Below are 19110 nucleotides of genomic sequence, written 5' to 3'. Positions count from 1 at the left end.
AAATAAAAAATAAAATAAAAAAACTTGGTCACAAAACTCTTTTTGGATTTGATTGGGCGATGAATAAGATAGTGTATTGATTCTATGTGCATAAAAGTAGCACAGAAAAGAAGAGTCACAGGAGATAAACAAAAGGACGTGCAGACGTGTATAAAAAGTAACCCTTTTTCGGGTAAAAAAGGAAGGGATAATATTTTTTAAGGCATTGTCTCACAATAAGCCCATGGGTCATAATGATAACTCAGCATTGATAGAGTAAATATATGCATGAAATTGTGATTTGAATACAGCAAAGAATTCATTCTTACATACCAATCAAGCCATGATAACAAAAAGCCTAGCTGGTTTTTGAAGTTGATCAAGTTTTATTGAACTTTTCATACTAGGAAAATCTTATTTTTTCTTCTTTTTTTTGTCGACCAAACACTAACATGAAAAGTGTTGTATATAAAAAAGTTGTCATTGACATACAAAATTGTGTAATATTTGTATATTGTTGTTGGTAGTTCTGTAGCAGGTTTGAACCAAGATAAGAACCTACTTGCTTCATGATTGGCCAAAATGGTTCAGCCTCGTCTTCGTGTTCTTCTTCATGCTGCATGGCAAGAAAAGCAGAAATTTCCTGCGTAGGTGTTTCAGGAAGAAAACTGACCTCTGTAATATCTGGATGAAATCGCACACTATGCTGTTTGCCTGATTCTGACACGGTCTTGGACCAATAGCGCGGATGATAATGGCTTGTTAATTCTAATAGGATAGCATGTTTACTTGTGCTGGCCGTCTTTTTTAATGCAGGCCTTAAGTTGGGCATGGTTGAGATATGTGTTGTCGTTAAAAAATCCGAATGATCAGGCGATACATATAAAGGTCCGTATAACCAAGTGATATCTGCCTCTTTTTGCCAATTCACAGAGGAAGGATGAACAAGTGTATTAGAAGCACTCAGTTTGTTTGTGCATGTCTTTGCCATATGTCTCCATATAGCATTTTGATATCGGATCTGTCTTTGCTGCTCTGTCCTTAATTTCTTTTGCTTTTTAGGCGTATTTTCACAAGCAATTAAATTAAATAAAGTCTTTGATTTTTGTTTCTTGAGTTCTTGATAGACTTGAATAAGGTCTTTACATGACCATTCATGTGCCAAATAATCTACACACACAATATTATCTGCCATGATATACAAAGAAAAGAAGGAGAAAAAAAAGAACTTGTTCCCACCATTTATATAAAGCAAAAAGTTGAAACATGTAAAGCGTTTTATAATGTCACATGACCAAGTTATTGTTAAGATTTTAGTGAAGTCAATAGTTGAACAATAAACTTTTCTCTCTTTTCTTTAGCCACAACAGGATTACGCTCCTTGAAATCAATTGGAGGCCTTAATAGTACTGTGAACATTTCAACTAAACATGTATAAGTCAAGATAATAAAAGGAAATACTGAATTACCTATTCTAGCTTCTCTTTGCTTCTTGACCAAAGGGGGTGCATTATCAATGGCCTGTCTTAGAAACATACCAATATATAATAGTACATATCTATGAAAAGGTGCAAGTGATTCCTTGAGCTAAGACAAATTAGTACAAGAAGCGTTTTGTTTGTTTGTTTTGTTTGTTTTGTTTACGCTGTTCATGGCTTCTGTGGATTCAGCTGCTTCTAGAGCACGCTCATACAAATGAGTTGAAATAACAGGTTCTGGCAAACATTCTAAAAAGGCCACCAACACATCAATCATTGAATTAGCACTAATAGCCTCTTTACTAGGCGTTTCTGTCAATGTTAAATCAGACAAAGTATGTTGAACATCACTAGTGAGTTCATCATGCTCTGCTGGTTCTCCACCTAATAACACATTTGTGTCAAATTGTTCGCCATTATCAAGACATTTTCGAATGTAAGTGGAAACAATCAAATCCCCATGCCTTAAAAACAAGGATTCCTAAATCAAGTACAATCAATACTATATATCTTGATTCACAACTTACAATACGAAACATGTTTGTATTCCACAAAAAGTTCATGATTTTCCATAACTCTTTAGGTAACTCAATCTGGTTCGAAGTTGAAGGAGGAGAAGGTGGTCTAGAAGCATCGTTTTTCTTTGAGGATGTGCTCTTTAGGTTGTTCATTGCAGCCTCGCTAATAGGCACAACCATGCCAGACAATAATTCCAAAGGTACACCGAAACAAGTAGGCACATAGTCGCCCGAGACAGAGATAAAGAAATCCTTGCTGTTCTCTAATCTCAAAATCAGAATTTCATCCATCTTTTCTTCCCCACGATTTAAGGGTGTAGAAATGGTAGGATCGACAGTCACCTCAAATCGAATGACGACCTTTTCACCGGGTGCCACTACACCTGACAATGGAGTCACTTGCAACCATGCGGGTAATATCACACCGCTTTCATCTTTAGGCAAGAACTTGAACACGGTCACAACTTGGCCTGTGTTCTCCAGCACAATGTTCTTCTCCTTGTATTCCATAAACTGTACCTTTTCAAAATCAACATAAGAAGAAGAAATTTCGCCTCTTGGTTGAACATCTTGATTCTCTTTCAGCTGTTGTACCAGCTGTTGCTCTGTTTGTTTTTGTTGACGGCTGTCAATTTTACGAATTTGAAATCCAAACAGTGCACGAATAGGTTTATGATCACTCATCATCATCTCCATACAATGCGTGTAGCTAAGAAGTTGAAGAGGGTGTTTGGATACATCACTTCTTTCCTTTTTCCATAAAATACGGTCTGTCCAAGAAGGAGCTCTTCGTTTCTCACTAATGGATGTATTATAAACTCTGTCATGCATCTCCATGGTTGTTACCTTGTGTCGTATTGATTTGTGCCTGCATCGTATTTGTAAGTGGGCGGAAATATAATAGGCCCCTCTTCAAACATGGTAAATGTTCTACCAGCACTACGTTCAATAGACAATTGATCGTATTCAAGCAATACATCCAAGCGATCTTGTCTAAGCCAATTTTTGATAATGGCTTCACTCAGATTAACACGATAGTTCAAATCACCACACCAAATAAGAAGGCTATACAGAATGAATAAACAGATGTGTTTGGCCAACTTACTCATTATGAAAAATAGAGGCTTCAGTTGACCAATCTCGTATTACATTGTTGTTTTCTAAAAAGGAAACACCTTCATCACCACCATCATTCCAAGAATAAGAGATATAGTCTGTTAAAGGATCATGATATTGAGGAAAGACAAGTCGCTTTGATAGTTCAGTAAAATCTTGATTTCTTTTTTCTGTCTTGTCAGTGAATGCAGCAAGATGGCTTGTCACAAAACACATATAGCTATCATGAAAACGAAGTCTCACAGCAATACCACCTTTGTTTCCCTATAAGCTAGGTCAATAAGTCGACAATATGTATCGTTCACTTACCATCATATTCATCAAACCAACACCTGCATAAGTACTGGATACTTCTGAAATAAAAGACTTGTGACTCTTTTTGGCAATCACAATCAACAGCATAGTTACTAATTGTTTTGACTCTACTTTATAGTACTCTTTGCCATTGTCTGCTAAAGAGTCAATAATGGCTTTGACCCAGGCGTTTTCTTTTGTAGGGTCATATCGAATATAAGCTTCTGTGTTGGTTTCCATCTCTTGAAGACTAGAGTAGTGTCAATATCATATCGAGTCCTGTCTACTTTACCCAATCACATAGAAGTCTGGATCTTTGATTGTCTGTCCATTGTCTGTTTTAAGTGTGCCTTGCAACCAATTCTTTAATGAAGTAGTAGGCAAACTACCATGTACATTCCATGTACCCACAAAGGCAGTTGCTTTTTGCCACTGAACAAACTCATCTTCTCGCTTCATCAATTGAGCATTAATCCAATGATCTTTTGCTTTTTCAAACGTAATTTTTTTTTCTTTAGGTGCATTGACTGTACGTGTTCGTTTCAAATTAATCTTGGCTATCGTCTCTGCTCGTTGTAGCGGTAATACATAACGAATTGAACTGGCCGGGTTGTTTAAATCGTCTGTGATAGGTAAGGAATTAGATCGCACAGCTTTCTTATGTTGATGGTCCACTATGTTGATGTCAGTATAGAATCATGATGCTTGTGTATACATTACAGCCAAATTTGGAATAGGCTTTTGTCCATTCATGAGAATGATCATTCGTTGAATCCAAATAATGTGTTTCTAATGATGTTCATCATTTGCTTAATATTCTTTTCTCTATTTACCTGCTATGGATTTCAATCGTTTGATTTCACTTAAAACCTCGGACATGGTTTCTTTTTTAGGAAAACTGACACTGATTGAGTCTTGTTTGACTGTAAATGTAACAAGTAAATCTATCGAATAATGCATAAACAAAAAGTTTGGTTTTTTTTCTTTTTTTATGTTACCTGGCTGGGTTTCTGCATTCAAATTGGATTGAGCTTTCCATAATAAGCAATTAATACGAGCCAAAAAGAAAAAACATCATGTAAGTTACCAATATCTATTTTTAAGTCAGAATAAACAGGTACAATCTTTAGAATGACTGGAGGCATAGCAGGCACATCAGATTCTCTTAGACAAACTAGACTAAATCAACCATCAGAATATCTTTACAAAAAAAAAAAAGAAAGAAAGAGAAGTAAGCCTTACCAAGCCTCTTTCTCTTCATGTACTACAATAGCCAAGAAGCCTTCTACTGTTTTATCTTGCACTATTTTTACTTTACAGCAGTAAACAGAAAGAGTTAAGGATAAGCAAATTAGACTCAAGGTTAGCAGACACAGAAAAAAAAAAGGATATGAATTCAGCTTTATCGGGTGAGTTGACAAGACCATCTACGATATGAGTACGTTTCTTTGACCCTGCCATGATGATTGAAAAAAAAAAGAAAGAAAAAGAAAAAGAGAGAGAGAGAGAGAGAGAGAGAGAGAGAGAGAGAGAGAGAAAACAACTCGATATGAAGTATGACTCGGTGCTTTAATTTAACCGTGTCAAACATGAAGCGTGGCTTCTGCCTATTTTTTTTATTCTTTTTAAAGACGCGTTTTTTCTTTTCTATATATATATAATAAAACGATGTCTATTGCACTTCGAGAAGAGAACTTTGTCGTTATTAATGTAGGCTCTAATTTTACTACAGCTGGTATGGGTATGCACGACACGAACAAGCCTCCCAGTGTGGTGAGTGACCAAACCAATCAAAATCTATTTTAACAGACAAGATAGATTGTAAACATGGCCGACTTCAATCATCCCATCAAACACAACATGATTAGTGATTGGAAAGATCTCGAAGAATGCTGGCATCACATCTTGTTTAAAGAACTCAATATCAAGAAATCACGCAATGAATGTCCTGTGTTGATTGCAGTGCCTGTACAATGGTCCAAGCTTGAATATGAGCGTATCACACAAATCTTCTTTGAAAACTTTAATGTGCCTGGTGTGTATATTGCTCCTCAGCCTTTGTTGACACTGTTTGGATGTGGTGCTGTATCTGGCATTGTGGTCGATATTGGAAGCGAGATCACAGATATCAATGTAGTTGTTGATAGTAACATTCAGTCTCAATCGAACTTTACAGTACCCGTGGGCGGCAATGACTTTGACAAGTACTTGCTTGATTTGATGAAGCAAGACGCCAAACTTGTACAAGAATTCAATGCAACAGATGTAGAACTCGACCTTGCATTTGCAAGATTTGTGCGTGAATCAGTGGGTATTTGTAATGTGTCTATAGGCCATGATGTGACAGATCATTCAGTGGCTACTGAGCTATCCAATGCAATGGAAGAGTTGCCTATTGAGTCTTCAGAAGAACTATTAGATGAAGACAATCCCAAGAAAGTAGAAGACGAAGAGGTTGGTGATGTGCCAGAGACTGTACAGATTGAATATAAAGGACATACATTTCATATTGGCTCTTATCGTCATAAGGCAATGGATCCTCTGTTCTTGCCTGAATTAATACAGGTCGATAGTCCATCACTTACAGAAGCTATGCGTTTAGCAGCCATGAATTGTGAACCACCAGAAATCAGACCTAAACTTTGGGAGAACATGGCAGTGACTGGAGGATGTTGCATGGCTGCTGGTATTACAAAGCGCATCAAGACTGAAGTACAAGTGTTCTTGCCTCATTCTGAAAATGCTGGTGATACACAACCTCGTCAATTGAACTTTTTACGAATTGCAGACTATTTTACTGTCTTGAAAGATAAACAATATCAAAAATACTCTACATGGTTAGGTGCTGAAATTGTTGCTAAGGTAGGGCTTTAAAGAGATCTTAAATAAGGGTGCTAATGCTTCTTTTTATATCTAAGCTTGTCTTTATTGATGCAAAGAACTATATTAGTAAAGTAGACTATAATGAATCTGGCCCTTCTGTGGTTCATACAAAGGCCTATTAAATCAACTTCTCCCCCTGAAATGCATTCAAATTCCGAATAAATAAGGGTTTTTTTTTCTCTCTTACTTTCTTCATCTAAGGTAACAATGGCACGATTAGGCCTTTTGAAGAATCAAGGCATCTTGAGCATGCTTTTGATCGCCATGGTTATTTTTTCAACCATGATACCTCAAGTCAAAGCTTGGACAGAAGGTAGATAATGTCAACGCGTTCCTCGTTTCATCTAAACTTTTTTATAGCTGATTTTGAGATCTTTGACCTTGTTGATGCTTTGGAAAAGGCAGAAGGAAAAGATACTAACTTTTATAGCTGGTTGGGTGTTTCTGTAAGTTCATCTATTTCTATGTATATGCTCAAGTTATTCATGATGTTGATTAGCCTTCAGCAAGCCAAGCTGATATTAGCAAGGCCTACCGTAAACTTTCTTTAAAATGGCAGTAAAGTATTTGATGTCATGAGATGAATAGCTTATTTTGTTTTTGATAGTCCTGACAAGAACAAGAACGATCCCAAGGCCAAAGAAAGGTTCACTCGTCTTGGTGTCATTGTTTCTATTTTACGTGACCCTACTAGCCGTGAACGTTACAATTTCTTTTACAAAAATGGTGTACCTCGCTGGCGCGGTACTGGCTACTTGTACAGCCGATTCAGACCAGGTGTAGGCTCTGTTGCTGTGGTGGTCTTGTTAATTGCTGCAGGTATGCAGTATATTGCAGGACAAATCAACTATCGACAAGAAAAGCGCAAGATTACTCAATTTGTGAACGATGCTAGAGCACAAATGATTCAAGATGCACCTAAAGGTCGTGCTCCTACTTTAGGACGCACTTTTATTGAAATTGGACAGAGAAATATGCGTTGTGAAGTGAAGGGAGATAACTATATTGTGGTCTATCCTGATGAACGTACAGGAGAACCTGTTCATTTGAATACAAAATGGGTTACAAAGCCTACTGTCAAGGATTTGTTTATTTTTGCTTGGCCTAAGCGTTTGATTTATAAAATGTTGAACAAAAAGGATGAACAAGTAGAAATCGAAGAAGACGAAGAACAGGAAGAACAAGAAGAACAAGATCAAGTAATCGATCCACCTAATAAAAAGTCTGCCAAGAAATCACTTCGCAAAAGAGGTGGTGGAGAAAAAGTCAATGTAGTGGGCGCTAAGGTTGGCGGTCGTAGAAGACCTACAAGAAATTAATAAATAAAAGTCTTTCAACTGAAACTTGTTAACGTAAAAAAGAAAAGCATAAAGCCCTTTAAATAACATACTGTTTTATTTGATGTATTGAGTATACTTCTGTCTTGAGAAAGCCCATAATATGAAATGACAGAGAACAGAGAACTTTAAGCTTTAAATACTCCCTTCTCCCTCCTTCTATTTGAAATAATAAAGCTTTCTTACTTTGATAACATTGGCTTTCAGGGGATGAAAAAACTTATTTCGTACACATATAGCAAAAATCAATATACTTTGTTTTATTGAAGCTAATTTTCCTTTGTTTATCAAAATGACAAATAAAAAAAAAACTGATTAAATGTGTACTTTTCTTAGATTAGAAGGGAATTTATTGTTTTGTTTTGTATTATGCAATTGAACAGTGTTTCACATCGTATTGTCTACTCCTTTATGATAATTAATGCCCTCTTGGAGACTATTTTTGTTTCTCTCTTATTGTCTTCTCCACATAGAATAAAGAAATAGATCATGTCCTTTTGAAGAATAAAAAAAAAGACGTATAAAAGTATAGAGGACATACTTGAGTTGTATTTTATCAATATAAACAATGACGTCAATATGATTATAACCCCTTTTAATCCATCTCCCTTTTTTTTTTTGTTAATTGGTTTATACAGACAAAAGTGTCAGATTTGGAAATAAGGTGGTTATCTTCATCTCTTTCACATGTCTTGCTTTAACGTAAAAAAGAGCAAACAACATCTATAAAAAAGAAGGATCTAGCCTTGTCTTTTTTCTTTTCTTTCTTCCTTATCATCTACTCTACTCTTTCAATCAAAAGCTACGCTACCTCAAGGCCTCAGGACCACTTCTACTTTACTACAAGACCTACTTTACCTTACTTTACTCTTCTACTACTCTTGGCCTCGTATGCAAATCTACTAGCCTCTTCTCATCCATCAAGGAGGTAGGATAATTATTCTAAAAGACACGTTTACTGACTCTCTTATAGGGAACCACTTGTTTCCGTACAGTGATGTTCCAAATGCCCTCTTCTTGTCGGCGATGGCATCCATTCGGCCCTGAACTACGCAGGGCCAGTTTGGGCCGGTTCATTCGGCTCTGAACTACGCAGAGCCGCGTGGGCTATGAAAATCAGCACATTAGAGGGTAGCATGATGGCTTTGGTCTTTTGGTAAGTTATATATGCTTGAAAGCTTTTTTTTTAAATCATCATTCTAGTTACTTGTTTCCTGGTTAATCAAGGCTCTCTTTCTATGGCTTTACTCTTCTGGTTCTATTTCTGGCTCTATTTTGTATTTGGTGAATCTTTTTCAAACCTCTTCTTCAAAATAATTGCCTCTTCCTAATAAATGAAATTACTTACACATCATTAAAAAATAAACAAGTCAGCCTCAAATACAGAGCTTTAGGGTTAGAAAGTGTTGAAGACTTGGTATGCATCATTAAGATGGCATTTACTAGTCAATCCAATTGAGAATTACAATATGCAGTAGGCCAATGAGATAGTTGATACTTAAAATGGCTCAAGATGATGCATTGTATTATTTTCAGTAGACATGATAGTCAAACTAGAGATATCAGCCAAAGAAGTAGTCCAAAAGGCATTAAAAAACAGAAAGAAATGCTCTGAATTCGGTGTATGAATGTATATGGATGATCAAAGCTTTTTTCAAACATATATGTCGTTGATTTCATCAAGCCGTGCAAACGACATTGTATCTTTTGATACAGATGTATTTTCATTACAATAGAAAGTGCATCAGTATATTAAAGAAGTTAAAATATAATAATGTATATAATATTAAATTCATATGATAAAGTTTCTTGACAATTTGACATTCTTCATGAGTGAACATCTGCTTTCTTTGATTTAGAGAGATCGAGTATATTTTTTATAAGGCATTCTATGTAGAGGAACAATTTTGTAGCTTACTATTTATCCTTTTACCAAGGACACCAAACAAATACATGGTTCAACAGCGAAGAAGACAGCAGCACATGCAAATCTTGTTCTTTTACCTGGACAACAGGAAGGCAGCATAAAGCTTGTTTGTATACGCATAAATGCTCTAAATACCTACAAAAAGTGCCTACTAACACTCACGACACCTTTGGAGTCGATTCGGACAAAAGAAAAAAGCGACATGTAAAACTTGGTCGCAATATGCCTTTCGACCAAAGGGCACTACGCATGAAGATCATCGATTTGGCAACTCTCAATCTTCTTCTTGATGCTACATGACAAAGAATGAAGCTATTGACAAGCTTAAACACTCAAAATGTGCATCAGAGGCTATATTTTCTGGTGGCTGTGTTTACTTAACAATTGTACTATGAAAATGATGAGATATAAATAAAAAAAAACCCTCTTAAACATCTTCACCTATTTACTCAATATTCAGCTAGCAGAACTTCTGTGTTTTCTACAGCAATAAACTCAGAAAGCATAAAAACCTAAAAAATGAATTTCGAATTATAAAAAATATAACACTTCAGTCTGGTTACGATGCCATCAAAAAGGAACTCATCTATACTCTATTAAAGAGCGCTATCAAAAAACAGCTGTTCAATCCAGTGATTGAATTACAATATAATAAGAAAAAGGAACGAGGAAGTTTGTGAGATTCAAAAAATGATTGTCCTTTATTCAGTTAATTGACGAGTTGTATATATAGACAAATAACTTGTAGTTAAGTCAGCAAATTAGTGGTGATGAGAATGATGTGATTTGGAAACACGAAATTGCAGGAGTGTTTGTATGTGACCATCATTATTTTAGATAATAAGTAGTTACTATATGAGTGTATGTGTTTACTTAGCCATTAGGCGCAATTGCATGTCTAACCTGTCAATTGTTCTACAACATCTGTATTTAAGATGTGTTGCAATTTAGGTTGCAATTTGTCTAAATCAGGAAGAGGAAGTATATGTTCTATGAGTAACATGTTCAATACGTATTTGTTGTTTAGCATATGTTTTGTAAAGATGGTTACAAGTGTAATGCGTATCTAAATATTGCATATCTATATTTGTATAGAACAAAAGGGCGGTTTTTACTGAGCACTGGTTTAAATATGCTCCTCATTTAAACGCTTTTCAGAAGCTCCATGGATACAGCACATTTAGAAGAAATGGCGCCCAAAATTGTATGAGGTACTGCTCTCGTAGAGGGAGTGGTTATAATAGCTGCTTTTCCTTTTTCAGCCCAACCACCCAGTGAGATTCAGCATGTCTGATCTAACCTTGACAATCAGCGACCGTGACTTGGCTGTAAGTTTCGACAATGCGATCCATTATGCTGTGCATTTATTTTAAACTCAATCTATCTTGTCCATTACCTTGTCCATTATGCTGTCCATTTATCTTAAACTCAATCTATCTTGTCCATTTATTTTACTCTTTTCTATTTTCTTTTCCCATTTTACTTTCCTACTACTAAGCTCAATTGTCTTGTCAATCTCATAGCAGCTATGGTACTAATCACACGTGAACAAGCCATTTGCATGTTCTACCATCAGCCATACAACAAGCAAAAAGCTGAAGAATTACTGAAAATGATTGAGAACATACACACTGAAATCTGCTACAAAGACGATCCTACGAAGCCATTTTTGTGTTCAACTAAAAGTATTAATGCTTTTGAATACCATCAGTATCCTTCTTTACTGAAAAAGGATATACATGTGAATGAATAACTCCAATTCACTTGGTTTTATTTTAGTGCCTAATAGCATAAAATCAATTTTTTGTTTTGTTTTGAAAATTATTTTAATGATCTTTGAAATAAGGTATTGCTTCTACAATTAAACTCTTGAAGCTTGCTTTCATTGTTTAAAAGCTCATCCGGGTTATAAACATGTATTGAATTAGTGTGCGGGAGTTTGTCGATAATTAGCTTGGCGATATTTGGGCTGTTCCTGATACGAATAGTTAGTAATGTGCTAATGTTATTTTTTTTTGTTTTTATTATGTAAATACGAATACATGAAGTATTGAAATTATTACACGAGAGCGAAGTGATCTTTGTTGTTTCTGCCCCCCTCTTCCCGTGTCTTTCTTCAATTAAATATTTCTCACCAAAGAAGATAAAGATACATAGTTTAGTTTTATTTTATTTTATATATATTTTAAGTAGTACAAGTTCGAATTTAACCAATAAAAGAAAGATAACAACAAAGATCACAAGGCTCGAAGTGTAATGAGCTTTTACCTTAAGAATTGCTTCAAATCTTCACAATTCGTTGTCAATCCTGCAAAGTCAATCACTACAATGCATATCTTCTCTTTTGTACGAATATATGCCAACAAATCTAATAAGTGAATTGAAATTTAATATGGTTATAGTAAGTAATAAAAGATCTCCTTTTCCTCACCTTGCATGTCTCCATCTGCAGTAATTTTCGACAGTATAACGGTATTTTTTTTTCAAGTCTCTGGCAAGTAAGGGTTGACTTGCGTCACAGGAAACGCTCGCGAATACTTTTGTCACAAGTGGTCTTTCTTTGATATTTGCGCTCATTTGATTCAAAAGACGAATGCATGTATTATCGTCTTTTTCGCCAGTTGACTTTCTTATATATCCAATTATTTCGTGTCCATTTTCTTTTAGGTTTCTGATACTTTCATAATGTCGAGGTAATGTTTCAACATCATCTTTAATGATAGTCTAAAAAATAGATTAATTACAGAAATGATAACACTTTCCGTATATTATATCTTACTGATGTAGTAATCCTTTACTACATACAGAATACGAGTTGTAATTTTGCGGTTGAATTCATCTTAAGCACATTAGCGATACCAAGGAGCGATTCTTCTACTTAGTCTATGAGAAAGGCCTGACGCCTGGTAAAGCAGCCACGCAGTTTGATATCGCTCGGCATACTGCTTACAACTGGTTTGAGAAATATCAGAAGGAGCAAAGTGATGGAGAAAATCAAAGCTAAGACAGGTCGGCCAAGCAATTTCAACATACGATCCTTTGCCAGAAGTTTTTGTTGCCAGAATTTTTTTTGTTCCTCTCGCTTTATTGCTTCGCGCTCAAGATGCTTTAGATCTAAGTGTTGATCGAAGTTGGTGACGTTGTCCAAAGGATATTGTCCTTCATCGACCTCCATTTCAATAGGCTCGTTTCCAAACTCATCAACAACATCGCCTCTTCCATTCTCATAGTATACTTGAATATTCATTTCAACTTTTTCAAAAAAAAGTGACAAAACTTGAAGTGCTGAATTTAACATTAAAAGTGTGCTAAATCACAAAAAAAAAAGTGTGTCAATAGTTTCGGGAAATAGTGTAATATTTTAAGGTTAGAAAGGACAATATCCTTTGGACAACGTCACCAACTTCGATCAACACTTAGATCTAAAGCATCTTGAGCGCGAAGCAATAAAGCGAGAGGAACAAAAAAAATTCTGGCAACAAAAACTTCTGGCAAAGGATCGTATGTTGAAATTGCTTGGCCGACCTGTCTTAGCTTTGATTTTCTCCATCACTTTGCTCCTTCTGATATTTCTCAAACCAGTTGTAAGCAGTATGCCGAGCGATATCAAACTGCGTGGCTGCTTTACCAGGCGTCAGGCCTTTCTCATAGACTAAGTAGAAGAATCGCTCCTTGGTATCGCTAATGTGCTTAAGATGAATTCAACCGCAAAATTACAACTCGTATTCTGTATGTAGTAAAGGATTACTACATCAGTAAGATATAATATACGGAAAGTGTTATCATTTCTGTAATTAATCTATTTTTTAGACTATCATTAAAGATGATGTTGAAACATTACCTCGACATTATGAAAGTATCAGAAACCTAAAAGAAAATGGACACGAAATAATTGGATATATAAGAAAGTCAACTGGCGAAAAAGACGATAATACATGCATTCGTCTTTTGAATCAAATGAGCGCAAATATCAAAGAAAGACCACTTGTGACAAAAGTATTCGCGAGCGTTTCCTGTGACGCAAGTCAACCCTTACTTGCCAGAGACTTGAAAAAAAAATACCGTTATACTGTCGAAAATTACTGCAGATGGAGACATGCAAGGTGAGGAAAAGGAGATCTTTTATTACTTACTATAACCATATTAAATTTCAATTCACTTATTAGATTTGTTGGCATATATTCGTACAAAAGAGAAGATATGCATTGTAGTGATTGACTTTGCAGGATTGACAACGAATTGTGAAGATTTGAAGCAATTCTTAAGGTAAAAGCTCATTACACTTCGAGCCTTGTGATCTTTGTTGTTATCTTTCTTTTATTGGTTAAATTCGAACTTGTACTACTTAAAATATATATAAAATAAAATAAAACTAAACTATGTATCTTTATCTTCTTTGGTGAGAAATATTTAATTGAAGAAAGACACGGGAAGAGGGGGGCAGAAACAACAAAGATCACTTCGCTCTCGTGTAATAATTTCAATACTTCATGTATTCGTATTTACATAATAAAAACAAAAAAAAATAACATTAGCACATTACTAACTATTCGTATCAGGAACAGCCCAAATATCGCCAAGCTAATTATCGACAAACTCCCGCACACTAATTCAATACATGTTTATAACCCGGATGAGCTTTTAAACAATGAAAGCAAGCTTCAAGAGTTTAATTGTAGAAGCAATACCTTATTTCAAAGATCATTAAAATAATTTTCAAAACAAAACAAAAAATTGATTTTATGCTATTAGGCACTAAAATAAAACCAAGTGAATTGGAGTTATTCATTCACATGTATATCCTTTTTCAGTAAAGAAGGATACTGATGGTATTCAAAAGCATTAATACTTTTAGTTGAACACAAAAATGGCTTCGTAGGATCGTCTTTGTAGCAGATTTCAGTGTGTATGTTCTCAATCATTTTCAGTAATTCTTCAGCTTTTTGCTTGTTGTATGGCTGATGGTAGAACATGCAAATGGCTTGTTCACGTGTGATTAGTACCATAGCTGCTATGAGATTGACAAGACAATTGAGCTTAGTAGTAGGAAAGTAAAATGGGAAAAGAAAATAGAAAAGAGTAAAATAAATGGACAAGATAGATTGAGTTTAAGATAAATGGACAGCATAATGGACAAGGTAATGGACAAGATAGATTGAGTTTAAAATAAATGCACAGCATAATGGATCGCATTGTCGAAACTTACAGCCAAGTCACGGTCGCTGATTGTCAAGGTTAGATCAGACATGCTGAATCTCACTGGGTGGTTGGGCTGAAAAAGGAAAAGCAGCTATTATAACCACTCCCTCTACGAGAGCAGTACCTCATACAATTTTGGGCGCCATTTCTTCTAAATGTGCTGTATCCATGGAGCTTCTGAAAAGCGTTTAAATGAGGAGCATATTTAAACCAGTGCTCAGTAAAAACCGCCCTTTTGTTCTATACAAATATAGATATGCAATATTTAGATACGCATTACACTTGTAACCATCTTTACAAAACATATGCTAAACAACAAATACGTATTGAACATGTTACTCATAGAACATATACTTCCTCTTCCTGATTTAGACAAATTGCAACCTAAATTGCAACACATCTTAAATACAGATGTTGTAGAACAATTGACAGGTTAGACATGCAATTGCGCCTAATGGCTAAGTAAACACATACACTCATATAGTAACTACTTATTATCTAAAATAATGATGGTCACATACAAACACTCCTGCAATTTCGTGTTTCCAAATCACATCATTCTCATCACCACTAATTTGCTGACTTAACTACAAGTTATTTGTCTATATATACAACTCGTCAATTAACTGAATAAAGGACAATCATTTTTTGAATCTCACAAACTTCCTCGTTCCTTTTTCTTATTATATTGTAATTCAATCACTGGATTGAACAGCTGTTTTTTGATAGCGCTCTTTAATAGAGTATAGATGAGTTCCTTTTTGATGGCATCGTAACCAGACTGAAGTGTTATATTTTTTATAATTCGAAATTCATTTTTTAGGTTTTTATGCTTTCTGAGTTTATTGCTGTAGAAAACACAGAAGTTCTGCTAGCTGAATATTGAGTAAATAGGTGAAGATGTTTAAGAGGGTTTTTTTTTATTTATATCTCATCATTTTCATAGTACAATTGTTAAGTAAACACAGCCACCAGAAAATATAGCCTCTGATGCACATTTTGAGTGTTTAAGCTTGTCAATAGCTTCATTCTTTGTCATGTAGCATCAAGAAGAAGATTGAGAGTTGCCAAATCGATGATCTTCATGCGTAGTGCCCTTTGGTCGAAAGGCATATTGCGACCAAGTTTTACATGTCGCTTTTTTCTTTTGTCCGAATCGACTCCAAAGGTGTCGTGAGTGTTAGTAGGCACTTTTTGTAGGTATTTAGAGCATTTATGCGTATACAAACAAGCTTTATGCTGCCTTCCTGTTGTCCAGGTAAAAGAACAAGATTTGCATGTGCTGCTGTCTTCTTCGCTGTTGAACCATGTATTTGTTTGGTGTCCTTGGTAAAAGGATACACTATGTAATACCAAATCGCTTATCTTTGCAAAATATTATATTGAAAAGGCACTTGGTCTCTTTCAACAAATGGAATGTTTGCTTATGAAAGTGTAAAAGCATTAGAAAACTTCGTAGTGAATTATGGACTGCATACGTTTTAGTTAAATAAACACCATTCTTTCAAATATAACCCATTCGTTTTTTTTTTTTCTTATGCATCAGCGTACACATACAACAAACCTTATTGCTTGTCTTTCATACTAGCAATATAATAGACATTTCAGTCTTCTCTTACACTTATCGTTTACTGTTAAGAGACAAACAAGTACTTCCTAAAGATTAAGCAACTCAATGAATAACTCGGGTTGAAAGTCAAATGATGCAATCATTTATTTGCTTATTGCCCTTTTTATTTTTTATTTAGTCTAGTTTTTATGTCAAACATAGCATTAAGACCTGAACATCTTCACTTTGCTTTGGTTTATTGTTTACAAGAAAAATGTTTTATTTTTCTTTGTTCTTCAGGAGAAATAGCAATGGCATAATGACTTAATAAGTTTACGTCAAACAGGAAGCAATTTACAAAGACAGTATTTGAAGACTATTTTTCAGCAAGCTTTGAATACTAATCATGATAATATGAATGCATAAGGGTTTCCTTTAATTAATCAGTTCATTCATTCATTCATTCATTCTTTGATAGTGTTATTGCTGATATTTTGAGGGATGAGTTTTTTTACAGAAAAGAGAGAAACCAAGGTAGGTCCAATAGATTCCTCGAAATAACATAGATCAACTTCTTCCATTCCTCCATCCTTTTCGTTAGTTCAAAAACATAAAAGTCGCTATATGCTTAGTTGTGGAACATACACGCTGCTTATTTTCTCGAGATGATAGGTATTGTAGAAAATAAACAAAAGAAGAAAAAGGGAAAGTTTTTTCATCATTATTCTCTTCTCAAGGTCTTTTTCCAAGATATTATATATTCGTTTACACTTTGCGGATATTTTCCTTTTTTTTCACATTCTGTAGATATTGTCTAATTTCTTTTGTCGAGTTATTGGCTACGACTTTGCTTTCTGGAAGTGCTATGCTAGACTTTTCGTTATCCATTGAAACTATGGTCACAATAACCTGTCAAGTCTTTTCGAGCCGAACATTGAGCCTGAATTTAAATTTCCCATTTTTGATAAGCAGAAAAGTCTAGATCAAAATGTCTTGCAAGGAATTTAGGATTGTTTTACTCGAGTCAAAAACCAGTTTTAAGAACATTACCAATAAAAAATGTGTCAAAAGCTTAAGTTAAGCATCTATTTGTTTATTGAAGGGAAGTAAATGCAAGTGTAAGTTAATCTGTATATAGGTTGTTTTGAATCAAGTCAAACAATAATTCTCTAGCAAAGTTAATTTCAATACAATCTCTCTGTTTATGACGGTTAGTAGCAACTTCATTCTTCTTCTTTTTTTATAGTGTCAGTGTTTTTTTAGTAATTCAAGTAATGTGTAAGAGTTTTTCAGTTATTTGGTAAACTTTATCTATGGCAATAGATTATCTTTAAAAAACGATCTCTTGTGTGACAAGGAGTTTTGTTTATAGATAGGGCAAGTTACTAAATATGACTCAACTTTTTTTTTGTTTTTTATACATCAGTAAAATTTTTTATCTTTCTACTCCTCTTCTTCTTTTTTCTTCTTCTTGCCTTATTTTCGGCCAACCATGGATACTCAACAAGTAGCGACTCCCTTGCTAAAGACGGAAAATGCATTTGTACAGCAAAAAACCGAAAAATCTGCACTTCGTCAACAACTGGATGATCTTTTGTTTGGCTCGGTAAAAAAAAATAATAACTTGATAATCTTATTTTGTATGCTGACATAACAACAAGGTTGCTGGAATGATTGGCAAATTTGTCGAATATCCTTTTGATACCATTAAGGTTCGACTTCAAACACAACCATTGAGTCATCCTTACTTTTCAGGTCCTTGGGATTGTTTTAAAACTACAATTAAACAAGAAGGACTCAAGGGTTTATTTACAGTAAGAATTTAGTTTATTTTTTTCTACAAGTACTAAACCCCAGATTTAGGGCATGTCTTCTCCTCTAGTAGGGTCCATGGTTGAAAATGCTGCTTTATTCGTTGGCTATAAACAAGTACAGAGAATCATTCGAGACTATTCATCAACACCCGAAGAAAAAGAAAAATATCGAACAATGGCTGAAGATGATTTACCATCCTTATCGATCAATCAATTGGTTTTAGCGGGTGGTGCTTCAGGTGCCATTGCTTCATTTGTATTGACACCTGTGGAATTAATCAAATGCAAATTACAGGTCCAGATTGGCAGCCAAGCTATTCAAGGAGTACAGTTTTCTGGACCATTCCATGTCATTCGCCATGTATTACAATCTCATGGTGTTTCGGGCTTTTATAGAGGATTTTTAGCCACTCTTTTAAGAGAAACAGGTGGTGGTATGTTCTGGTTTGGTACATATGAATACACCTGTGCTCAATTCATAAAATATCGTGAATCAAAGACAAACGAAAAAGTATCCAAGAAAGACCTGTCACCTTCAGAACTCATGTTAGGTGGTGCGCTTGGTGGTATGGCTTACAACTTTTCTCTCTTCCCAGTGGATGTGATAAAATCTCAAATGCAAACAGATGAGCAACTCGTTACGAGCAAACAACGATCATTTATTCAAACGGCTAAAGAATTGTATACTGCTGGTGGATACAAGGCTTTCTATAGAGGGTGCGGCATCACAGTAGCCCGTAGTGCGCCTACATCTGCTATCATTTTCCTTACTTATGTAAGTTTTTCTTTTGTTTGTGTTTGTATGCTTATAATTTCTTTCATAGGAAACACTTTCTCGTCATTTTGGATAGATAATAATACCCCCACTTCATCAGCCTTACATTGCTATTATTGATGCATTACATATTCTTAGAGAAAACTCAAAAAATAAAACTATTGTATAAAGAATTAATCCGTGTTTGAATAAATGTATATCGATAAGCGTCATACTCTATGATACATGTATCAGCCCACAA

At 35.0% G+C, this 19110-nt stretch overlaps 11 protein-coding genes across 11 annotated transcripts; 6 read left to right on the top strand and 5 right to left on the bottom strand.

The window, feature by feature from the left end:
• Positions 1–5: 5 nt before the first annotated feature.
• On the bottom strand, positions 6–1195 carry B0P05DRAFT_526395 (uncharacterized protein). The gene is made up of 2 exons (XM_051576425.1): positions 321–1195; positions 6–255 (listed from the first exon to the last, which is right to left on the bottom strand). Exon 1 carries the CDS (start codon positions 1172–1174, stop codon positions 383–385), a length of 792 nt encoding a protein of 263 aa, XP_051438909.1. The 5' UTR covers positions 1175–1195; the 3' UTR covers positions 6–255; positions 321–382.
• A 1-nt stretch (position 1196) lies between these two features.
• On the bottom strand, positions 1197–4890 carry B0P05DRAFT_526379 (Endonuclease/exonuclease/phosphatase). The gene is made up of 12 exons (XM_051576424.1): positions 4473–4890; positions 4384–4416; positions 4219–4329; positions 4106–4174; positions 3678–4059; positions 3401–3635; positions 3081–3355; positions 2822–3040; positions 1985–2774; positions 1624–1938; positions 1449–1566; positions 1197–1403 (listed from the first exon to the last, which is right to left on the bottom strand). The coding sequence occupies exons 1-12, from the start codon at positions 4528–4530 to the stop codon at positions 1285–1287; spliced, it is 2724 nt and encodes a 907-aa protein (XP_051438908.1). The 5' UTR covers positions 4531–4890; the 3' UTR covers positions 1197–1284.
• A 129-nt stretch (positions 4891–5019) lies between these two features.
• B0P05DRAFT_601993 (actin family) lies at positions 5020–6454 on the top strand. Its single transcript, XM_051583261.1, has 3 exons — positions 5020–5158; positions 5204–6247; positions 6304–6454. Exons 1-3 carry the CDS (start codon positions 5054–5056, stop codon positions 6388–6390), a joined length of 1236 nt encoding a protein of 411 aa, XP_051438907.1. The 5' UTR covers positions 5020–5053; the 3' UTR covers positions 6391–6454.
• On the top strand, positions 6439–7629 carry B0P05DRAFT_526353 (DnaJ domain-containing protein). Its single transcript, XM_051576423.1, has 3 exons — positions 6439–6714; positions 6768–6826; positions 6876–7629. Exons 1-3 carry the CDS (start codon positions 6589–6591, stop codon positions 7585–7587), a joined length of 897 nt encoding a protein of 298 aa, XP_051438906.1. The 5' UTR covers positions 6439–6588; the 3' UTR covers positions 7588–7629.
• A 3336-nt stretch (positions 7630–10965) lies between these two features.
• B0P05DRAFT_526342 (uncharacterized protein) lies at positions 10966–11335 on the top strand (the record flags this gene model as incomplete). Its single annotated transcript, XM_051576422.1, has 1 exon — positions 10966–11335. A coding segment is annotated over exon 1 (221 nt), but the record flags the coding sequence as incomplete, so codon positions are not given.
• B0P05DRAFT_526340 (uncharacterized protein) lies at positions 11336–11666 on the bottom strand. Its single transcript, XM_051576421.1, has 2 exons — positions 11575–11666; positions 11336–11507 (listed from the first exon to the last, which is right to left on the bottom strand). Coding segments are annotated over exons 1-2 (156 nt in total). The 5' UTR covers positions 11577–11666; the 3' UTR covers positions 11336–11353.
• A 293-nt stretch (positions 11667–11959) lies between these two features.
• Positions 11960–12253, bottom strand: B0P05DRAFT_462153 (uncharacterized protein; the record flags this gene model as incomplete). Its single annotated transcript, XM_051574105.1, has 1 exon — positions 11960–12253. A coding segment is annotated over one exon (294 nt), but the record flags the coding sequence as incomplete, so codon positions are not given.
• A 1092-nt stretch (positions 12254–13345) lies between these two features.
• B0P05DRAFT_462790 (uncharacterized protein) lies at positions 13346–13639 on the top strand (the record flags this gene model as incomplete). The annotated part of the gene is made up of 1 exon (XM_051574132.1): positions 13346–13639. A coding segment is annotated over one exon (294 nt), but the record flags the coding sequence as incomplete, so codon positions are not given.
• Positions 13640–13932: 293 nt separating this feature from the next.
• On the top strand, positions 13933–14263 carry B0P05DRAFT_526334 (uncharacterized protein; the record flags this gene model as incomplete). The annotated part of the gene is made up of 2 exons (XM_051576420.1): positions 13933–14024; positions 14092–14263. Coding segments are annotated over exons 1-2 (151 nt in total), but the record flags the coding sequence as incomplete, so codon positions are not given.
• On the bottom strand, positions 14264–14633 carry B0P05DRAFT_526333 (uncharacterized protein). The gene has a single exon (XM_051576419.1). The coding sequence runs from the start codon at positions 14536–14538 to the stop codon at positions 14314–14316; it is 225 nt and encodes a 74-aa protein (XP_051438900.1). The 5' UTR covers positions 14539–14633; the 3' UTR covers positions 14264–14313.
• Positions 14634–17685: 3052 nt separating this feature from the next.
• On the top strand, positions 17686–19088 carry B0P05DRAFT_526330 (mitochondrial carrier). Its single transcript, XM_051576418.1, has 4 exons — positions 17686–17886; positions 17942–18094; positions 18144–18869; positions 18919–19088. Exons 1-4 carry the CDS (start codon positions 17773–17775, stop codon positions 18943–18945), a joined length of 1020 nt encoding a protein of 339 aa, XP_051438899.1. The 5' UTR covers positions 17686–17772; the 3' UTR covers positions 18946–19088.
• Positions 19089–19110: the final 22 nt, after the last annotated feature.

Source organism: Gilbertella persicaria (genome assembly GCF_025201335.1).
Source record: "Gilbertella persicaria strain CBS 190.32 chromosome Unknown B0P05scaffold_4, whole genome shotgun sequence".
In the NCBI taxonomy this organism is placed as follows: domain Eukaryota; kingdom Fungi; phylum Mucoromycota; class Mucoromycetes; order Mucorales; family Choanephoraceae; genus Gilbertella; species Gilbertella persicaria.
The sequence above is the reverse complement of the archived record's forward strand: the minus strand, read 5'-3'. Positions and strand labels throughout refer to the sequence as shown.

Excerpts from the sequence above, each read along its gene's own strand:
- B0P05DRAFT_526395 (XM_051576425.1), bottom strand. The coding sequence starts at position 1,174 with ATGGCAGATAATATTGTGTGTGTAGATTATTTGGCACATGAATGGTCA.
- B0P05DRAFT_526379 (XM_051576424.1), bottom strand. The coding sequence starts at position 4,530 with ATGCCTCCAGTCATTCTAAAGATTGTACCTGTTTATTCTGACTTAAAA. Across the intron at positions 4,417-4,472 it reads TGACTTAAAAATAGATATTG|CTCAATCCAATTTGAATGCA; the intron begins GTAACTTACATG and ends TATTATGGAAAG. Across the intron at positions 1,567-1,623 it reads CCACAGAAGCCATGAACAGC|CTCAAGGAATCACTTGCACC; the intron begins GTAAACAAAACA and ends AATTTGTCTTAG.
- B0P05DRAFT_601993 (XM_051583261.1), top strand. The coding sequence starts at position 5,054 with ATGTCTATTGCACTTCGAGAAGAGAACTTTGTCGTTATTAATGTAGGC. Across the intron at positions 5,159-5,203 it reads CGAACAAGCCTCCCAGTGTG|ATTGTAAACATGGCCGACTT; the intron begins GTGAGTGACCAA and ends CAGACAAGATAG. Across the intron at positions 6,248-6,303 it reads GTGCTGAAATTGTTGCTAAG|CTTGTCTTTATTGATGCAAA; the intron begins GTAGGGCTTTAA and ends TTTATATCTAAG.
- B0P05DRAFT_526353 (XM_051576423.1), top strand. The coding sequence starts at position 6,589 with ATGTCAACGCGTTCCTCGTTTCATCTAAACTTTTTTATAGCTGATTTT. Across the intron at positions 6,715-6,767 it reads ATAGCTGGTTGGGTGTTTCT|CCTTCAGCAAGCCAAGCTGA; the intron begins GTAAGTTCATCT and ends GATGTTGATTAG. Across the intron at positions 6,827-6,875 it reads AAACTTTCTTTAAAATGGCA|TCCTGACAAGAACAAGAACG; the intron begins GTAAAGTATTTG and ends TGTTTTTGATAG.
- B0P05DRAFT_526333 (XM_051576419.1), bottom strand. The coding sequence starts at position 14,538 with ATGGTACTAATCACACGTGAACAAGCCATTTGCATGTTCTACCATCAG.
- B0P05DRAFT_526330 (XM_051576418.1), top strand. The coding sequence starts at position 17,773 with ATGGATACTCAACAAGTAGCGACTCCCTTGCTAAAGACGGAAAATGCA. Across the intron at positions 17,887-17,941 it reads ATGATCTTTTGTTTGGCTCG|GTTGCTGGAATGATTGGCAA; the intron begins GTAAAAAAAAAT and ends CATAACAACAAG. Across the intron at positions 18,095-18,143 it reads GACTCAAGGGTTTATTTACA|GGCATGTCTTCTCCTCTAGT; the intron begins GTAAGAATTTAG and ends CCCCAGATTTAG.